This window comes from Octopus bimaculoides, chromosome 2 (assembly GCF_046866305.1).
Source record: "Octopus bimaculoides isolate indiv1 chromosome 2, ASM4686630v1, whole genome shotgun sequence".
Classification (NCBI taxonomy): domain Eukaryota; kingdom Metazoa; phylum Mollusca; class Cephalopoda; order Octopoda; family Octopodidae; genus Octopus; species Octopus bimaculoides.
This window is the reverse complement of record NC_142929.1, coordinates 130985754-131003430: the sequence shown is the minus strand read 5'-3', so window position 1 is coordinate 131003430 and position 17677 is coordinate 130985754. Positions and strand designations below refer to the sequence as shown.

At 36.7% G+C, this 17677-nt stretch overlaps 2 protein-coding genes across 12 annotated transcripts in view; one reads left to right on the top strand and one right to left on the bottom strand.

The window, feature by feature from the left end:
- Positions 1–915: 915 nt before the first annotated feature.
- Positions 916–17430, top strand: LOC106875940 (lariat debranching enzyme). Of its 8 annotated transcripts, none has more exons than XM_089347680.1 (9): positions 916–1152; positions 7527–7741; positions 8053–8177; positions 8998–9078; positions 10050–10135; positions 10324–10548; positions 13942–14019; positions 14551–14687; positions 15240–17430. In XM_089347680.1, exons 2-9 carry the CDS (start codon positions 7545–7547, stop codon positions 15769–15771), a joined length of 1461 nt encoding a protein of 486 aa, XP_089203806.1. In that variant the 5' UTR covers positions 916–1152; positions 7527–7544; the 3' UTR covers positions 15772–17430. The 8 variants fall into 8 exon arrangements, with proteins under 8 accessions (XP_089203806.1, XP_089203811.1, XP_014779748.1 ...); XM_014924262.3 differs by having other exon boundaries at positions 949–2352; XM_014924264.3 differs by lacking the exon at positions 916–1152 and adding an exon at positions 2348–2849.
- Positions 16153–17677, bottom strand: part of LOC106875939 (GTPase-activating protein and VPS9 domain-containing protein 1) — a 93545-nt gene continuing 92020 nt past the window's right edge. For all 4 annotated transcript variants that reach the window (XM_052965593.2, XM_052965594.2, XM_052965595.2 and 1 more), the window contains one exon: positions 16153–17285. In XM_052965593.2, the coding sequence (XP_052821553.1) occupies positions 17022–17285 (264 nt within the window). In that variant the 3' untranslated portion in view covers positions 16153–17021. The remainder of the gene's footprint in view (positions 17286–17677) is intronic.

The window sequence follows — 17677 nt, the reverse complement described above, 5'->3', positions numbered from 1 at the left end:
ATGCCACCAGCACAAAGGCCAGTCAGGTGGTACTGGCAACGGTCACGCTCAAAATGGTGTATTTTACGTGCCACCTGCACAGGAGCCAGTCCGGCGGCACTGGCAACGAACTCGGTCGAATGTCTTTACATGTGCCACCGGCACATGATTATAATTTTTAAACTTTATTTTAAGGTACAAACCAATTTTTATTTATTTACTAAAGTATTAGTAAATAACATATTAAACAATCACCCAGTTCCTTGCCCTTTTTCGTTTCCATGAGACAGAGATAGCTATTCCAAAAGTCCATTGATCAACTATTACATTCATTTTTTGAGTGTAATAGTTTATTTACTAATCCTTTAGTAAAAAAAAAAAAAAAAAATTGGCTGTCGATAATAGGAAAGTAACTGGTTTTGTATAAGTCCATGTTAAATTTCAGGGTAAATTTTCAGAGCAAAACTCGGATTTTTTGCATGGAATCAAGTACCCTGACCTCCTAATATGCAGCAAATCACTGACTTTAGTTCGGAAAGGGAGGGGCGAAAGTCCCCCCCCCCGTCTCAGAATCATTGGAAATTTTATTTTTTTCGTTGAATGAATTCCTGTGACATCCTAATATGCTACAAAACCCTAATTGGGGTCCCAAAAGCGGAGTGGGGTGAAGTGGAAGCCTCGGAAATTTCTCCCCATTGATCTTTTTACCAGCACGATTTTCACAAAAGAAAAAAAAAAAATCCAATGAATCCGGGACGGATTTCCCTAACGCTGAAAAGATCAATGGGGTGGGGTGGGTGAAATTTCCGAGTCTTCCATCTCACCCCACTCCGTTATCGGACCTCAATTAGGGTTTTGTAGCATGTTAGGATGTCACAGGAATTCATTCAACGAAAAAAAAAAACAATTTCCGGCACTATCATGCTATTAGCTGTCAGAAGTGAAAGTGCTCACTGCTAGTGAAGTATCTGTCTGTCTGCCTGCATGCCTGTTGCTGGCCTGTCGATTCTTTGGCTACTGACAGCTAATACCATGACTGGCCGGAGCGAGCTATATGTCTCTCTCTCTATCTATCTATCTATTACTCGAAAGTTATTGGAACAAATTTGACACCTATATCCATGCGTTTGAAAACACAGAGTATAAGGGTACTCGCGTCCGCGCTAGCTAGTCGTGAGTGGTCGATCCTATTATTTTTAAACTTCAAACTTCATTTGTTTTCTATTTTGATAAATTCTCTCTGTTGAAAATTATATTTTTATATTTTAAATAATTTGCAATTTCAGGAAATATGTTTTTATATTAAATTTGGGTTTCTACTCACGACTAGCTAGCGCGGACGCGCGAACTTTCGAGTGATAGATAGATAGAGAGAGAGACAGACAGACATATAGCTCGCTCCGGCCAGTCATGGTATTAGCTGTCAGTAGACAAAGAATCGACAGGCCAGCAGGCAGACAGGCAGACAAACAGATACTTCACTAGCAGGCAGTGAGCACGTTCACTTCTGACAGCTAATAGCATGATAGTGCCCAATTTCCAATGAATCCGGGACGGGAGAGTCTCCCTCTTCGCACCCCCATCCTTTCTGAACCAAAATAAGGGATTTGCAGCATATTAGGTCAGGGTACTTGATTCCACGCAAAAAATCGGAGTTTTTGATTTTTCTTAGTGAAAATCGTGCGGGTGTTACTCTGAAAATTTACTTTCAGATTTGGCGCTTCTTGTCAATTTCAGATCTAGCCGACAATCTTTCGGTATTGGTAAACAATAGCATTCACCCTAACATCTTTCCCTCATGACATCATGACATAGTTAAAGAGACTAGGCTGTAAAAGAGAGTGAATGACGTCTTCTCACACCGACACTCTGTATACCAATACCGAAGGATCGCCCTGATCAATTCTCTACATTATTGTTAAGCCTCAGGCAATCGCTGAGCGAACAGACATGACCAAAAGCGAATATGAAATAGAAGCAGCGATATTATTCTTGCCCAGTCATACCATGATTAAAAGCATTCCAGTTGTTTACGTTAAAGTAAATTATTCGTTTCGTTTACCCAGGATAGCCAAGTTTATTTTTGTACATTCCTGACTTCATTTTTCAACCCAGCATTTATATATATCCTTAAAGAAAGATTATCCTGACGTGTGGTTTTTTTTAAAACTAGTATAAATTGGCGGCTATTTCTACGAGGCTGATCGCCCACGTAGCTGTAGAAGCTCTGTCGTTGGCTCGATTCCTCTCTACGTGTTCGTCGCAAAGACGAAACATTTTCGTAAATTTATTTGGTTTCTTACAAAGCTAAAACCTTAGTTTCGTAAACCAGTATGCTAGCTCTGCTTGCATAGTTTTATCACATTTCACATCGTAAGTCGCATCAATGTTTTTAATTTTAAACTTTATTATTAATTATGAAATTAATCGATTACATGAAATATCACTGTTTTTGTTTCATCCGTGTGCTAAATGTTTCTCCTTTGCCATAGAATGGGTCATATTTTTCTATATATAATTCCACTGCTAATATTGCCTATCTACAAACAATCTCTTCTTTTATTTTCTCCTCTTCTTTTATACTATTTCAATTTCTTCATTTACCTTAAAATTTTAAACAGTAAACAGACATTTCGAATTTTAAAACATGAGATACTGTGTGTAGGGACTGCTTTATAGACTATTTGATAATATTTTGTTCTCGAATGTGTTGATATAACAAGTTCTCTTAAATCTTCGTTGTTAATTAACTCAAGAAAAGCTCTAATCCTGCAAACTTATGAGCGGAAGCGTTTCAGCTGTGATCATCCTGCCCCCTTTCTCATGCACAGTGTATCCAGAAGCATTAATTTTTCCCCTCTTTGAAGACGGTAACTATAATTTGATAGATTTTGTTGTATATTGCAGGTCGAGCGAACACATATAAGCTCTTACGTTGGCTCGTGGGTCACATGCAATCGTTTTGGGTCAGTTTTGTTGGTAAATTTTTACCGTTTTGTTTAATAATCAATATATAAAGACATACATCCAATGATGTTCAACTATTAACACGTGCGTAGGGGTGAGGTGGTAAAAATTTACCGAATCCGGAGACATTAACACGTTTTAGGTAATATTCTTATCTAAAAAGAAACGTAAATATTAAGGTGTTTAATCTTAGCATTTCGATATTCAAAGTTAACATTCTGAAAAGTCTGGAGCGAAAGTTGCAAGTGAGAACTTTGTTTTTGATACCTCGGCAAGCTTGCTTAAAAATTGTCAAGACAAACGCGCTTATTTGAATCGTAAATAAGAGGAAGGAACTATCATCGTCGATTTTTTTCAAGTTGTTCTAAATATTTAAAGTAACTAAGTGCACTGTTCATTTTGGCAACGAAATATTTTAGGCAAACTGAAGACTGATGCTAAAGTGGTAAACGATTCTAAGGTCGTGTTAACCAAATTTTGGTTTCCGTTGTTTACTTGGTTAAAAGATTTATTTTTGAAAGTAATGCTCAAACATATGCAACTTTGGATCATTTTTCACAAAAATTTGTTATAAGAGGGGAAGACCATGTTCACACACACACACACACACACACTCTCTCTCTCTCTCTCTCTCTCTCTCTCACACACCACACACATCTTTAGAAGATGATTCGTAATGCTATTTGTGACATTTGTCATTCCTTAAGATGGGCAAAATTATTTTTTGGCCACCTAACCGTTTCGAAGCTTTTTTTTTTTTTTCAGTCTATAGTCTATATCATTCTTTTTAATAACTTCTAAAGAATTTTATCTAGCAATTCAATAAAACGACCAGCTAGCACAATCAAACAAAAGAAAATTAGCAAGCAACAAGTTGAACTGGAACCTACAACATGTAAGCACTGTGCTTACAAGATGTGGAAATGGTAACTGTTTACTCACGCAGTCATTGACCTTGCTCTACTTGGCTTCAAATTTTTACTGTTATTTTTATTTTTTACAAGTCTGAGACAATGTGTAGTGTGGCAAGATCCATCTACAATGGTTATGTACGTTCTCTAAATATATGATCCAACATGTTATAAACCCGAGTAAGTTTGATCTACCTCATGCTACCTAGAAAAGATAGAATAAAGTCCTCAGTAAATTTGTTGATTTACTATGCCATAAATTCTAATGAACTAATACACTTAGCTATCATTTTGCAGTTAGAACCAGTTTACTGTTAATAGAAATTATCATAAGAATTGTCTTGAATTCTGTCGTTAGGAATTACAATACAAAAATACAAGTAAGAAAAAACAGAAATTAGTGTCCTAAATCCTATTTATTCTGTTTTAATTAAGCTCCATATATGAATTTAATTAACCTGATTAACCACACATCAGCACATATTTTCCCTTGCATCACCTGTTTTACCATCTCATTTTGTTTTGTGAATTAGAAATGCTGTTTTCTCTTTTCTGAAAACTGTCATGTTCACACAGTGTTTATTTTGTAGTAATTTTTACAAAACAATATATATATATATATATAAAAGTAATACATTCTCTCATCAGTTATTAGTCTTATTTGTGTAGCTTCTCTTATATAATTAGTATAATTATTTGCTACTAATTCTGCTTATTAGTCTGATTATTCCTTCCCAAATTACATTCAATGATTTTTTTTAAATTCCCCTTCATGTACACTATAAAATAACCACCAGTGCATCATAGTGAATGCAAATACAAAAGGCCAAATTAACTGTGGCATTCATCTGAAGATATCTCTTATGACTATACTGTGTTTAATAACAAGACGATATCAGTATTAAAGTAAGGCGGCTAGTTTATTCAAAATATATTTTGACTAAATGTAGCTTGTTCTGTTGAAGTTTGTTGGTATTTTTTAGGTAACATGTTTCCTCTTTCACCATGTGAATCATTTGCTTCAGCTTTTTAGGGAGATTTCAAATCTCGCTAAAGTTAACTTTACGTTTCATCCATTCAGAATTGATAAAATAAAACCAGCCTGAAGTTGTGGGAATTAACAGAATTGTTAGTGCATAGAACAAGATGTCTTGTGGTGTTTGTTTGAGCCCTTTGCATTCTGAGGTTTTGGTTTATAGACTTGATCCATTGCCCAGTTTAACACCACCATCTGATCCTGCAGTATCATTACTAAGAGTTCACTCAGATGCAAACATTTGGGCCTGATTTAAGAATATCTTCCTCCTTTTCTCCCACCAGTTTCAGAGGCTCTGAAAAATAAAGGGTCCTATGTTCTACCATGTAGCATAGCTGTCTATATATATATATATATAGGTGCAGGAGTGGCTGTGTGGTAAGTAGCTTGCTTACCAACCACATGGTTCCAGGTTCTTTTAACATCCGCCTTCCATGCTAGCATGGGTGGGACTAATATATATATATGTGTGTATGTATGTAAGGCAGCAAGCTAACAGAATCGCTAGCATGCCGGGCAAAATGCTTAGCGGTATTTCATCTGTCTTTATGTTCTGAGTTCAAATTCCACCGACGTCGACTTTGCCTTTTATCCTTTCAGGGTCAATAGATTAAGTACAAGTTGCATACTGGGTTGATCTAATCAACTGGCCCCCTCTCCCAAAATTTTGGGTCTCGTGCCTAGAGTAGAAAAGTATATATATATATATAAATGTATATGTGTGTGTATATGTATATTCACACAAACACACACATACATACACACATGATTCTGCACAGTTTCCAGCTACCAAATTCCACTCACAGAATTTAAAGCTACCATAAAAGATGCTGTCATGGGATCAAAGCCAGAACCACATGGTTGCAATGCAAATTTCTTAACCACATGGCCATGCCTGTATTTTCTGAATTAGTTGGCAATACAGGAAACTTATCGTTCTCCTTCAACGTAGTTGAACAACCAATCTCAACCAGCCAGGATTCACAGTACAGGTACTATTCACCCTTTTAATCACAGATTCAGAAAAAGATGGCTCACAAGACCGCCATTCAGGTGATTTTCTTGAGTCACCATCTCACCTTTGTACACCAATTCATCACAAGGTTACCCATTTACAGCTGAGTGGACTGAAGCAAGATGAAATGAAGTGTTTTGCTTAAGAACATAATGCACAGCTGGTCTGGCAGCCAAAACTATGATCTCTTGATCACGAGTGCCAACACCCTAATCACGAGTGCCAACACCCTAATCACTAGACCATGCACCTTCTGGTTTCTTAGCTTTTTATTGATTATTTTATTCACAATTAAATCAGTCTCAAAGAAAATCCAACCTTAGTTTTCTCTCTTTCTTATCAACACAAGACACACGAATTTTTCACACAATTATTGTGGAGTTAGTTGATAGTTCTTCTGCCATCTATCTTAAACTATATCTGTATCCAAAAGACTCCGGTCTAATTGCTCTGTTAGCTTTCTGCCTATGTCACTGGTGCAAGCAAAAAGAAAACTATTTGAATGTATCCTCTCAAAGAAATGAAACAAAAATTTCTGTTATAGAAAAGAAATATCAGTTATAGGCACAGGCATGGCTGTTTGGTAAGAAACTTGCTTCCCAACCACATGGTTCCAGGTTCAATCCCAATGCATGGCACCTTGGGCAAGTGTCTTCTGCTATAGAGTTGGGTTGACCAAAGCCTTGTGAGTGGATTTGGTGCTAGCTGGAGGTTGAAAGAAGCCTATTGTGCTGAGGTCGTTGCCAGTGCCATTGGACTGGCTCCTGTGCAGGTGGCACGTAAAAAACACCATTTTGAGCATGGCTGTTGCCAGTACCGCCTGACTGGCACTCGTGCCGGTGGTATGTAAAAGCACCCACTACACTCTTGGAGTGGTTGGCGTTAGGAAGAGCATCCAGCTGTAGAAACTCTGCCAGATCAGATTGGAGTCTGGTGCAGCCTTCTATTTCGCCAGTTCTCAGTCAAATCGTCCAACCCAAGCTAGCATGGAAGGCAGACGTTAAACGATGATACTCTTTACTCTTTTACTTGTTTCAGTCATTTGACTGTGGCCATGCTGGAGCACCGCCTTTAGTCAAGCAAATCGATTCCAGGACTTATTCTTTGGAAGCCTAGTACTTATTCTATCGGTCTCTTTTGCCGAACCGCTAAGTTACGGGGACGGAAACACACCACCATCGGTTGCCAAGCGATGTTGGGGGGCAAACACACACACACATATATATATACGACGGGCTTCTATCAGTTTCCGTCTACCAAATCCACTCACAAGACTTTGGTCGACCTGAGGCTATAGTATAAGACACTTGCCCAAAGTGCCACGCAGTGGGACTGAACCCAGAACCATGTGGTTGGTAAGCAAGCTACTTACCATACAGCCACTCCTACGCCTATATATACACATGTTTTTGTTCCCCCCCTCTTGACGACCAGTGTTGGTGTGTTTATGTCCCTATAAATTAGTGGTTCAGTAAATTAAAAACCTAAGTGCTGGAGTCAATTCGCTCAACTAAAATTCTTCAAGGTAGTGCTCCAGCATGGCCACAGCCTAGTGACTGAAACAAATAAAAGATAAAAGTTGTTATGAATATAACAATCTTTTCATTTTCTTTTTCAGCTTTGGTCTGACATAAAAATGAAGATTGCTGTTGAGGGTTGTGCTCATGGGGAGCTGGACAAAATTTATGAAACTATTCAGCATATTGAAAAGAAAGAAAACATCAAGGTTGACCTACTCTTAATTTGTGGTGATTTTCAAGCTGTCAGATATGAAAGTGATATGAAATGTATGGCTGTACCAAAGAAATTTCAAAAAATGAATTCATTTTATAAGTATGTACTTATTTTTGTTGTTTTAAAATACTAATCATTAGATTTTTCTGAGGACATAAAAATTTACATTGAATATAAGCACTCTTAAGTTAATAAGTATATCATATTTTTTTAATTGCAACTAAAAAAAAAAAAAAACGTTGAGAAATATTTACCAATAGTTTTACTTACTTTCTAGAATTATGATACTGAGTACATCATTAGAAATACTTTTCTTAAAATTTGCATCAAGTTTTGCTTCCTAGTCTTCAATTTAAAAACAGTTAGCCATTTTGGATTGTGAATTATTGATGTTAATACTCTTTCTCTAGGTATTATAACGGGGAAAAAGTTGCTCCAGTTCTCACAATTATCATTGGAGGGAATCATGAAGCCTCCAATTACATGCAAGAATTACCTTATGGTGGCTGGTTGGCTCCAAATATTTATTATCTCGGTAAGTTAATGATTCAATCAGTCATGTTATTACTAAAGAAACTATTACCAGTTATTGTTTATATTTTGATATCAAATTTGTTTTTATTTTCAACTCTTTCAATTTGTTTGTGGTGTTGTGTAGTGCCAGGTCAGCTGTGATCAAGCAGATCTGTGGCATGAAAGACAGTTGGCCAAATGACTAAACACAACCTACAGATATTTGTACTTACCTCTGCCTGGCTGCACACTCTGACATGCAGTAATGAATCATATAAGTTGAAGTGTTAGTCAACATAACATAATACTTCTGCATGTATGCATGGGCACATTCAAGATGAAGTGATAAATTCAAAAAATATTTATAACTTAATATGTTCTGTGAATGAAAAATTACCACTTTAGTCACAATAGCTTCTACATGATTCTAACTACACATAGTCTCTTGGCAATTACTCTCTATACTTTCCACCAGAAAGTCATGGCTAGGAATTGTTCACTAAAATGAAAAGGTATAGCCATGTGGTGAAGTTCATCTCCCAACCACATGGTCTCAAGTTCAGTCCCACCGTGCAGCACCTTGGGTAAGTGTTTTCTACAATAGCCTTGAGCCAACCAAAAGCCTTGTGAGTGAATTTGGTAGGTACGAACTAAAAGTCCATCATGTGTGTGTGTGTGAAAGTTCTCATGTCTCTTTGTCTGGGCTTCATATGATTATATTTCAGGGTTATTTTTTTACTTAAATATTCAGTAACTGTTTGACAATACTGAACTAGATAAAATGGCTGAAGAGTGTAAAGATAACTTAATTTGTCATGCAGTGGTTTTGTTTTCTGTTATAGGTTATGCTTCTATTGTTCAGTTTGGTGGTGTCCGTATTGGTGGATTATCAGGGATTTATAAAGGGCAAGATTTTTATAGAGGTAAAACTACATTGATATAATAATTTTCCAACATTAATATAAAAACATGCAAGGAATTTTTTTCCCTCCCTATCTGACTTAATCCCTCACCTGTTAACTAGTAAACCTCATATTCTGTGTCTTAATTGTACTCATCATCATCATCATTGAATGTTGTACTCTTTGCACAAAATGGTTTCTGTGACTATATATAATCTACTCTGTTCCTCATCCTTCTGATATTATCTGTAGCTTCTCTCCCAAACATTTCTAACTATCGTCATCTTCTTTACTGTGTTTTCCCTGTTGAGGAGACTTTCATCTTTCCGAGATGTCCTGTATCTCTGCCATTTTGGATTGTTCTAATCCAATCTTCTTCAAATGCTGAACTTAACCAAATTATTTCTGTCCTTGTAATAACCTTGAAAGGTGAAGCATTAAATATAGAAACAAAAATATTCAGATTTTGTTACTTCCATTTGGCCTTACAATGGTGAAAATTGATTACTCTGCTTTTGGAGGAATTTCATCACAGGTTTTTTTTTTCAAAAAGTTATTTGTTAATAAAACATTTTAAGTTAGCAAATGCTACAGCAATGGCAGATTGGTTGCTGCCAGTAGAATCAAATAATGTAAGATTGTATTAAGTTGCTAAGTATATTTCGTAATCTCTTTACTGTACATTTTGAGTCTAATGCAAGGGCTGAATTTTTAGGAAACAATGAAAGATGTCAGTAGATAACAACAGAAAATATTCATAGTAAGAAGGCAATAGGATGGTATGAATTGCAATAGTTTAATACCTTGACTCAAAAGTTAGAATCTGAAACTTTAAATTTATTTGAGATCCACAGTTTTTATTTCTAGTAGATCTTTACATTTTTCTATATTAAAGCGATGCAGTTTGATGTCTAACTATTGCATGATAATTGTGTTTTAAATATATCATTTTGTGATCAAAATCAATGAATTTTGTCATTCTCATATTGTAGGCCATTATGAACATCCACCTTACACAGAAGAGACAAAACGATCTGTCTACCATGTTCGGAACTTAGAATTTTTCCGAATGAAACAGGTAATTTTAAGATAGAGAATGATCATTAAGATAGCTTTTAAATTTATTCCTATATCTTTCAAAAGAAAAGAAAAAAAATAATGTCAGAACTAAAATGTTTTAAACTGCTGCTTATTTAAATTTTCTTTTTAAGATTTCATTATAGAAAGCTGTCACTAAACAATTTATGTAATTGTATCTATTTACAGATCAAGCGGCATGTTGATATAATGTTATCACATGATTGGCCACGTGGAATTCATAAATATGGGGATCTCAAAGATCTCCTTCGAAAGAAGAAATTTCTGGAAAATGACATTGAGACTAACACATTAGGTAGTCCACCTGCTGAGGAACTTCTTTACATCCTTCAACCAACATACTGGTTTTCTGCCCATCTACATGTAAAATTTTCTGCTATTGTGCCTCATAGGGTAAATATGTTTTAAATAATTATTAAACTCTTCAAACAATAGATCTCAACATCTAAAACGTCCCCTTTTTTTATGTTTGCATGGGCCAGAGGGAATTTGTGGAGAAAGATTTTCCATGCCTGGATGCCCTTCCTGTCACTAATCACTTTTTCCAAATAAAGTAATATTTTCCCATGTCCAGATGTTTTTACAGAGAATTGGAAATGAAGGGCACTGCTTGCTCAACACTGACACAACTGTCACATCATATCAAGATAAGGAGATACGCACTCATGTCAATATATAGTGTCAACACATGGCCTAGTTGTTAGGGTGTTGCACTCATGACAGCGAGATCTTAGTTTCAATTCCTAGACTGGGTGGTGCATTCTTGACCAAAACACTTTACCACCTGATGTGTGGTACACTGTGTACCTGTTCAGGTAATGTTGATTTGATGGAAGGAGTAAGCTAATGTACAGCACATACATTTGTGGAGGCCATTCAGCAAAAGTTGAACGCTCATATGTCATCTTTGACAGTAGAGTCCATCATATATATATACACTACAGGCTTCTTCCAGTTTCTGTCTGCTAGATCCACTCACCAGGCTTTAGTCAACCCAAGGCTAGAGTAGAAAACACTTGCTCAAAGTACCACAGTAAGACTGAACCTGAAAATATGTAAACTTCTCGACTGTGTAGTTCATGCCTGTACCTTATAATATTATTAGATACATATGAATTAAGGTGAAGTCGAACATTTTCTTTTTTTATTGAAACTTACAGACACACTTCCCATTATATATTTTTACATGTTCAAAAGATGAATGATTTCTCACTCATAATAGAGGCAAGCTTAGCTGTGGGTTGGTTTCAATCTCAGTGCATGGCACCTTGGGCTTTAGTTAATTTAGGGCTAGAGTAGATGGAAACTGAAGGAAGCCAGTCATATGCATATTACACACACATACACACGTGAGCCTGTGTTTGTTTACATTTGTGCTCTATGTAAGCTCCGAGCAGTATTACTGGTGTCACTTTCAACAAATTGTCTGCTCACTTCAGATTGGAGCCTGGTGTAGCCATCTGGTTTCACCAGTCCTCAGTCAAATCGTCCAACCCAAGCTAGCAAAACATGTAAAATAAGACATCCCTTCCTAAAAAGATAAAAAAGAATTAATGGCAGGAAGGGCATCTGGCTGCAGAACAATACTTCAGTAATATATTTTTGTATAGCCTGTTTTTTATTTCTAGCAGATCTTTACATTTTTCAATATTGAAGTGATGCAGTTTGATGTCTAACGATTGCATAATAATTCTGTTTTAAATATATCATGTAAAATCAGACATATGAACATTCTATTTCATCATCATCATCGTTTAACGTCCGCTTTCCATGCTAGCATGGGTTGGACGATTTGACTGAGTACTGGTGAAACCGGATGGCAACACCAGGCTCCAGTCTGATTTGGCAGAGTTTCTACAGCTGGATGCCCTTCCTAACGCCAACCACTCAGAGAGTGTAGTGGGTGCTTTTACGTGTCACCCGCACGAAAACGGCCACGCTCGAAATGGTGTCTTTTATGTGCCACCCGCACAAGCCAGTCCAGGGGCACTGGCAACGATCTTACTTGGCTTGCCGGGTCTTCTCACGCACAGCACATTTCCAAAGGTCTCGGTCAGTAGTCATCGCCTCGGTGAGGCCCAATGTACGAAGGTCTTGCCTCACCACCTCAGCCCTACCTCTTCCACGGGTTCCCTCAACTGTTAGGGTGTGGCACTTTTTCACGCAGCTATCCTCCTCCATTCTCACCACATGTCCATACCAGCGCAATCGTCTCTCTTGCACGCCACAACTGATGCTTCTAATGTTCAGCTTTTCTCTCAAGATACTTACACTCTGACGGGTATTCACATTGACATTACACATCCAATGGAGCATACTGGCTTCATTCCTTGCGAGCTTACGTATGTCCTCAGCAGTTACAGCCCATGTTTCACTGCCATGTAGCATGGTCGTTCGTACGCATGCGTCATACAGTCTGCCTTTTACTCTGAGTGAGAGTCCCTTTGTCGCCAGCAGGGGTAAGAGCTCTCTAAACTTTGCCCAGGCTATTCTTATTCTAGCAGCTACACTTTCAGCGCACCCACCCCCACTACTAACTTGGTCGCCCAGATAGCGGAAGCTATCGACTACCTCTAGTTTTTCACCCTGGAATGAGATAGAAGTTGTTTCCTGTTTGTTTACAGTCTTTATTGCACCTGAACATCTGCCACAAACAAAAACTAACTTGCTATTTATGAAGTGAAAATTTTAAGGCAAACTCCTGATGTTGTTACTGAGAGATAATTAAAAAAAATAATCTTCAAATTTCTTATATACATCATTGATGTAGTCTGTGGGGAAGGCCACCACTTTAGGCCCAATACAACTTGTCACCAGTGTTGTTGCAGGTTTTGCTGTTAGATCGTCAGAAGGGAAGCTTAGTGATTATTCGTTCTAACATTTTTGCCATTCCACTACCCTAGATTTTTTTCTTTTATGACCCTGAAAGGCTGAAACTAATCTCTGTTTCCACTTGTGTCAGTTATTTATCAAAAGACTCAAACTTGTACACATTGATACCTGTGTGAATTTCCTTTCAGTACATCTAGATACCACTTCCTTTGCCCTCTTCATATGTTTTCCTGCATAGACAATTGTTTTTGGAAGCTGATGATGAGCATTTGCACAATATGACCAGTTCATCACAGCTGATGTGTAAATATAGATTCAAAGAATGGTATAGGGCCTTACTCTTGCACAATAATATTCCTCTAAGGCAGCTAGCTGGCAGAATCATTGGCACACCAGGTATTTCGTCTGTCTTTATGTTCTGAGTTCAAACTCCGCTGAGGTCGACTTTGCCTTTCATCCTTTCAGGTTCAATAAATTAAGTACCAGTTGCATACTGAGGTTGATCTAATTGCCCCCCCCCCCTCCTTCCCCAAAAATTTTGGGCATTGTGCCAAGAGTAGAAAAGAATATTCCTCTGTCTGTTCTGCCACTGGAGGTGCAGGGTTTTCTTCAAATATCTCTGGTACTATTCTTCTTCAACTTTGAATAAATAACCATCTTAATATAGCCTTCTGTGTACATGCTACTCACTATGATTTGGTCTATAATAACACATCCATTCCTTAACAGACATAAGATGATAGCTCTTTGATAGCATTTCTATCAAAATAGCCTTTTCCTGACAATGTAAGGTCTGAGTTTTAGCCATGTCTCCTTTCACTAGATTCCCTTCATCCACATTCCAAAATTTTAAAGCTCAGTTAAAGTGAACTGAATAATTGCTTATTATTTCTACTAAACTTAAAACATTTGCTTACTGTTTTGTTTTCTTATTTTTTCCCCATATATTTCTAGACTGAAAGTGGTGAATTTAAATCAAAAACCAAATTTCTTTCACTTGATAAATGTTTACCGAGAAGAGATTTCTTACAGGTAATTTGTCTTACTCTCTTTTACTTGTTTCAGTCATTTGACTGTGGCCATGCTGGAGCACCGCCTTTAGTCGAGCAAATCGACCCCAGGACTTATTCTATCGGCCGAACCGCTAAGTTACGGGGACGTAAACACACCAGCATCGGTTGTCAAGTGATGTTGGGGGGACAAGCACATATACATATATACGACGGGCTTCTTTCAGTTTCCGTCTATCAAATCCAGTCACAAGGCTTTGGTCGGCCCGAGGCTATATTAGAAGACACTTGCCCAAGGTGCCACGCAGTAGGACTGAACACAGAACCATGTGGTTGGTGAGCAAGCTACTTACCACACAGCCACTCCCGCACCCATTTTAGATAAATTTAAAAAAAAAAATTTTTTCTAGACATTGCTTGGTTGAATTTGTGATCATGAGGCAAACACTGCAAATCAAATACTTATTGTAGCTTATGTTATTTATGTGTCAAAGACAGGAATATTTTTCTACAATTGAATTAATATCAATTTTTTTTGTCTTTTCAACTTCAGATTTTAGATATTCCTCACAGAAAACCTTTAAAGCTACAGTTAGACCCTGAATGGTTAGCTGTTCTAAAATCAACTAACCATTTACTAAACTTGCATAGGTCCAACTGTTACATGCCTGGACCTGGAACTGATGAACGGTATAACTTTTAGATCTTATAATTGATTGGAATGTTGAATTGTTGTTGTTGTTGGCACTCCGTTACTTACAACGTCGAGGGTTCCAGTTGATCCGATCAACGGAACAGCCTGCTCGTGAAATTAATGTCCAAGTGGCTGAGCACTCCACAGACACATGTACTCTTAACGTAGTTCTCAGGGATATTCAGCGTGACACAGTGTGACAAGGCTGACCCTTTGAATTACAGGCACAACAGAAACAGGAAGTAAGAGTGAGAGAAAGTTGTGGTGAAAGAGTACAGCAGGGTTCACCACCATCCCCTGCCGGAGCCTCGTGGAACTTTAGGTGTTTTCGCTCAATAAACACTCACAACGCCCGGTCTGGGAATCAAAACCGCGATCCTATGACCGTGAGTCCACTGCCCTAACCACTGGGCCATTGCGCCTCCACGGAATGTTGAATTATTTAATAGACATTGTTCAGCAAAATTACATTTAAATTTGTCAGCTGATGTTGGGTCATTTCATGTATTCTTATCAGCTTTTTTCTTTTTTTATCTATTGGTCCCCAGGTATGATTTCACAGCAACTGATGAAGACATACAAAATATAATCGATGATTTTGGTGGAGATCTTACCATCCCAGAAAATTTTGTGCAGAGTGAAAATGGCTCAGACATACAGATCAATGAACAGACAACTTTACTTTGTGATATGTTAGATTTAACAGACCCAAATAGAGTTCTAAATAATATGGACAGTAGTTTCAACAGTAACTCTAACATTAGTATGCAAAATATCACAGATACTGTTCATTCAGAATTTTCTAGTTCTGAAGAAGATAATGTTCACACCAGTTACTTAAAGAATGTAAATGAAAAGAGCCTTGACCCAACCTCTCCTCAAGATCATATACCACAGGCAGAAGTTAACAATGAATCAATTATAGAAACAACAGAGTTATTGGAATCCATTGATTCATCAGGAAGTTCTTCAAATACATCAAAACGATCTAATACATCTTTAGTTTCACCTGGTGAAAACAAAAAGTTCAAAAGAAGAAATTTAAATATATATTATGACTCAAAGGACAGTATATCTTAATATCAATTTAATGTTTAGTCTCAAGTCAGCCTTTGATCAAAGGTATTACAGCTGCGACCATCCCATTTTAATTTCAGCAATAATCTACCTTATGTCCTCTTAAATTGGTAGAGTACGATTTGAGGGAAATTTGACTGTTTTTTTCTAACAGGGCAAGCAGCCATGTAGAGTCTGCTTCATTAGCTCAATTATTTTAATGTAAATAACTTAGCAAATTATTTTGTTTTTGCTGAAAATTCCTGATTGAGAAAAAAAAATACTCATATTGAATATCTTCTGATAAACCATCATTTCATCATCAATAATCTGGAAGGGCTAACAGCAGCGAAAATTTACTCATCATCAACATGTAAAAAAAACAAAAACAAAAGAAAACGACTATTTTCTTATGACTCACAGTTTTAATAACAGAATAGCCCTTGACAATATTTTTTCTGTAAATGAATATAGTATATGTTATCCAACTGTAGAACTGGGGTAATGTAAAAAGGAAGGAGGCAAGTTTGGCATGAAGGTAGAAGGAACACCAGAAGGAAGTCAAAAAGAAACTTGTTCTTTAATGGTGGCAGGAAAAACAAGCAAATTCACAAAACTGCACATGGAAATCATATACATTCTGTCTATACAAATATTATTTTACAAAGAATTCCAGCAGTTTTTTTATGCCCTCCATAGCTCCAAGAGTTTAAAGAGCTACATTTGAATAACTTCATATTTAGTGTATTATTATGAAACTAGAATCTGTTTATGATTAAACAATTTAAGAAATGTCAATGTACTGTCACAGCTGAAAATTAACTGACAATGATCTAGCTGAAAAATTTTATTACATGCATCAATTAAATGATTGAGCAAATAGCTTACACAACCCTTTCGTTTCTTTAGATTGCACACCTACCTGTTTCGCCCAAATGTCTTCCTGGTGCCAACATACCTATTGTAATGGTCTGCTCCTTCCTTTTAGCATAACACAACCCGGGTGCTAGAAGAGGAGACATAATACTACAACTAACTGATACAGCCAGTATTGTAGGTCTGTTACAGAAACCAATACTGATGATGGATGGCATCTGAATAGCTAAACTGGATGAAATAAGTTCTATTATTGTAGCAGTTCCTGTGATATAATCACAGTTGTACAGTGTAGAAATGTCATCACTTAGTCAACAACTAAGCCAAAAATGTTGACAATATTGATTAGTAAGTTTGTCATTTACAACTTTTTATCATTGTAAATTTTGATGGTTCCTTCAATCCATTGTTTTAATGAATTTTACTGCAGAGAAGAACTGCATCCACCAATATTGTTCTTCTCCAGTTACACGCTCACCATAGAAACTGTTAACATATTGGATGGTTGACAATAAACAAGGGGGGTTGGCCTTAATAATAACATAAATGAGCACAGGGAAAAAGTCATCTGCAGCTGGCACTTTTCGGTCATTGGCCATACTCAATAAATTCATAATACATAATGAACAACGATATACACACTGCACTTTATCTTTTGGTGTCTGAAAGAAAATGAAACAGAATATTTTTTTACCATTTACCAAAACGAAATAAAAACAGGCACATTGAAATCAGAGAAAAATTTGTTATATTAACTGATACGATAAGGTGGATGTGAAATTGAATAAATTTTTATGGATTTATAAACTTTTTGTGTGTATAACAATTTTCCTTATCTATAGATGAAAATAGTTTGAAAGCAAAAATCATCTTTTATAACACCAATTCTTTAAAAAAATCAAGAAGTAAAATAGCAGTTCAATAAATTCTTAAGACAATGAATAATAAATGGAGTGTACAAAATACTGCTGTAGTTTAATATTTCAACTTCAAACAGAATCATTGGACTTCGTAACTATCAACATAAAGAATGATTCAATAAAATTTTACATTC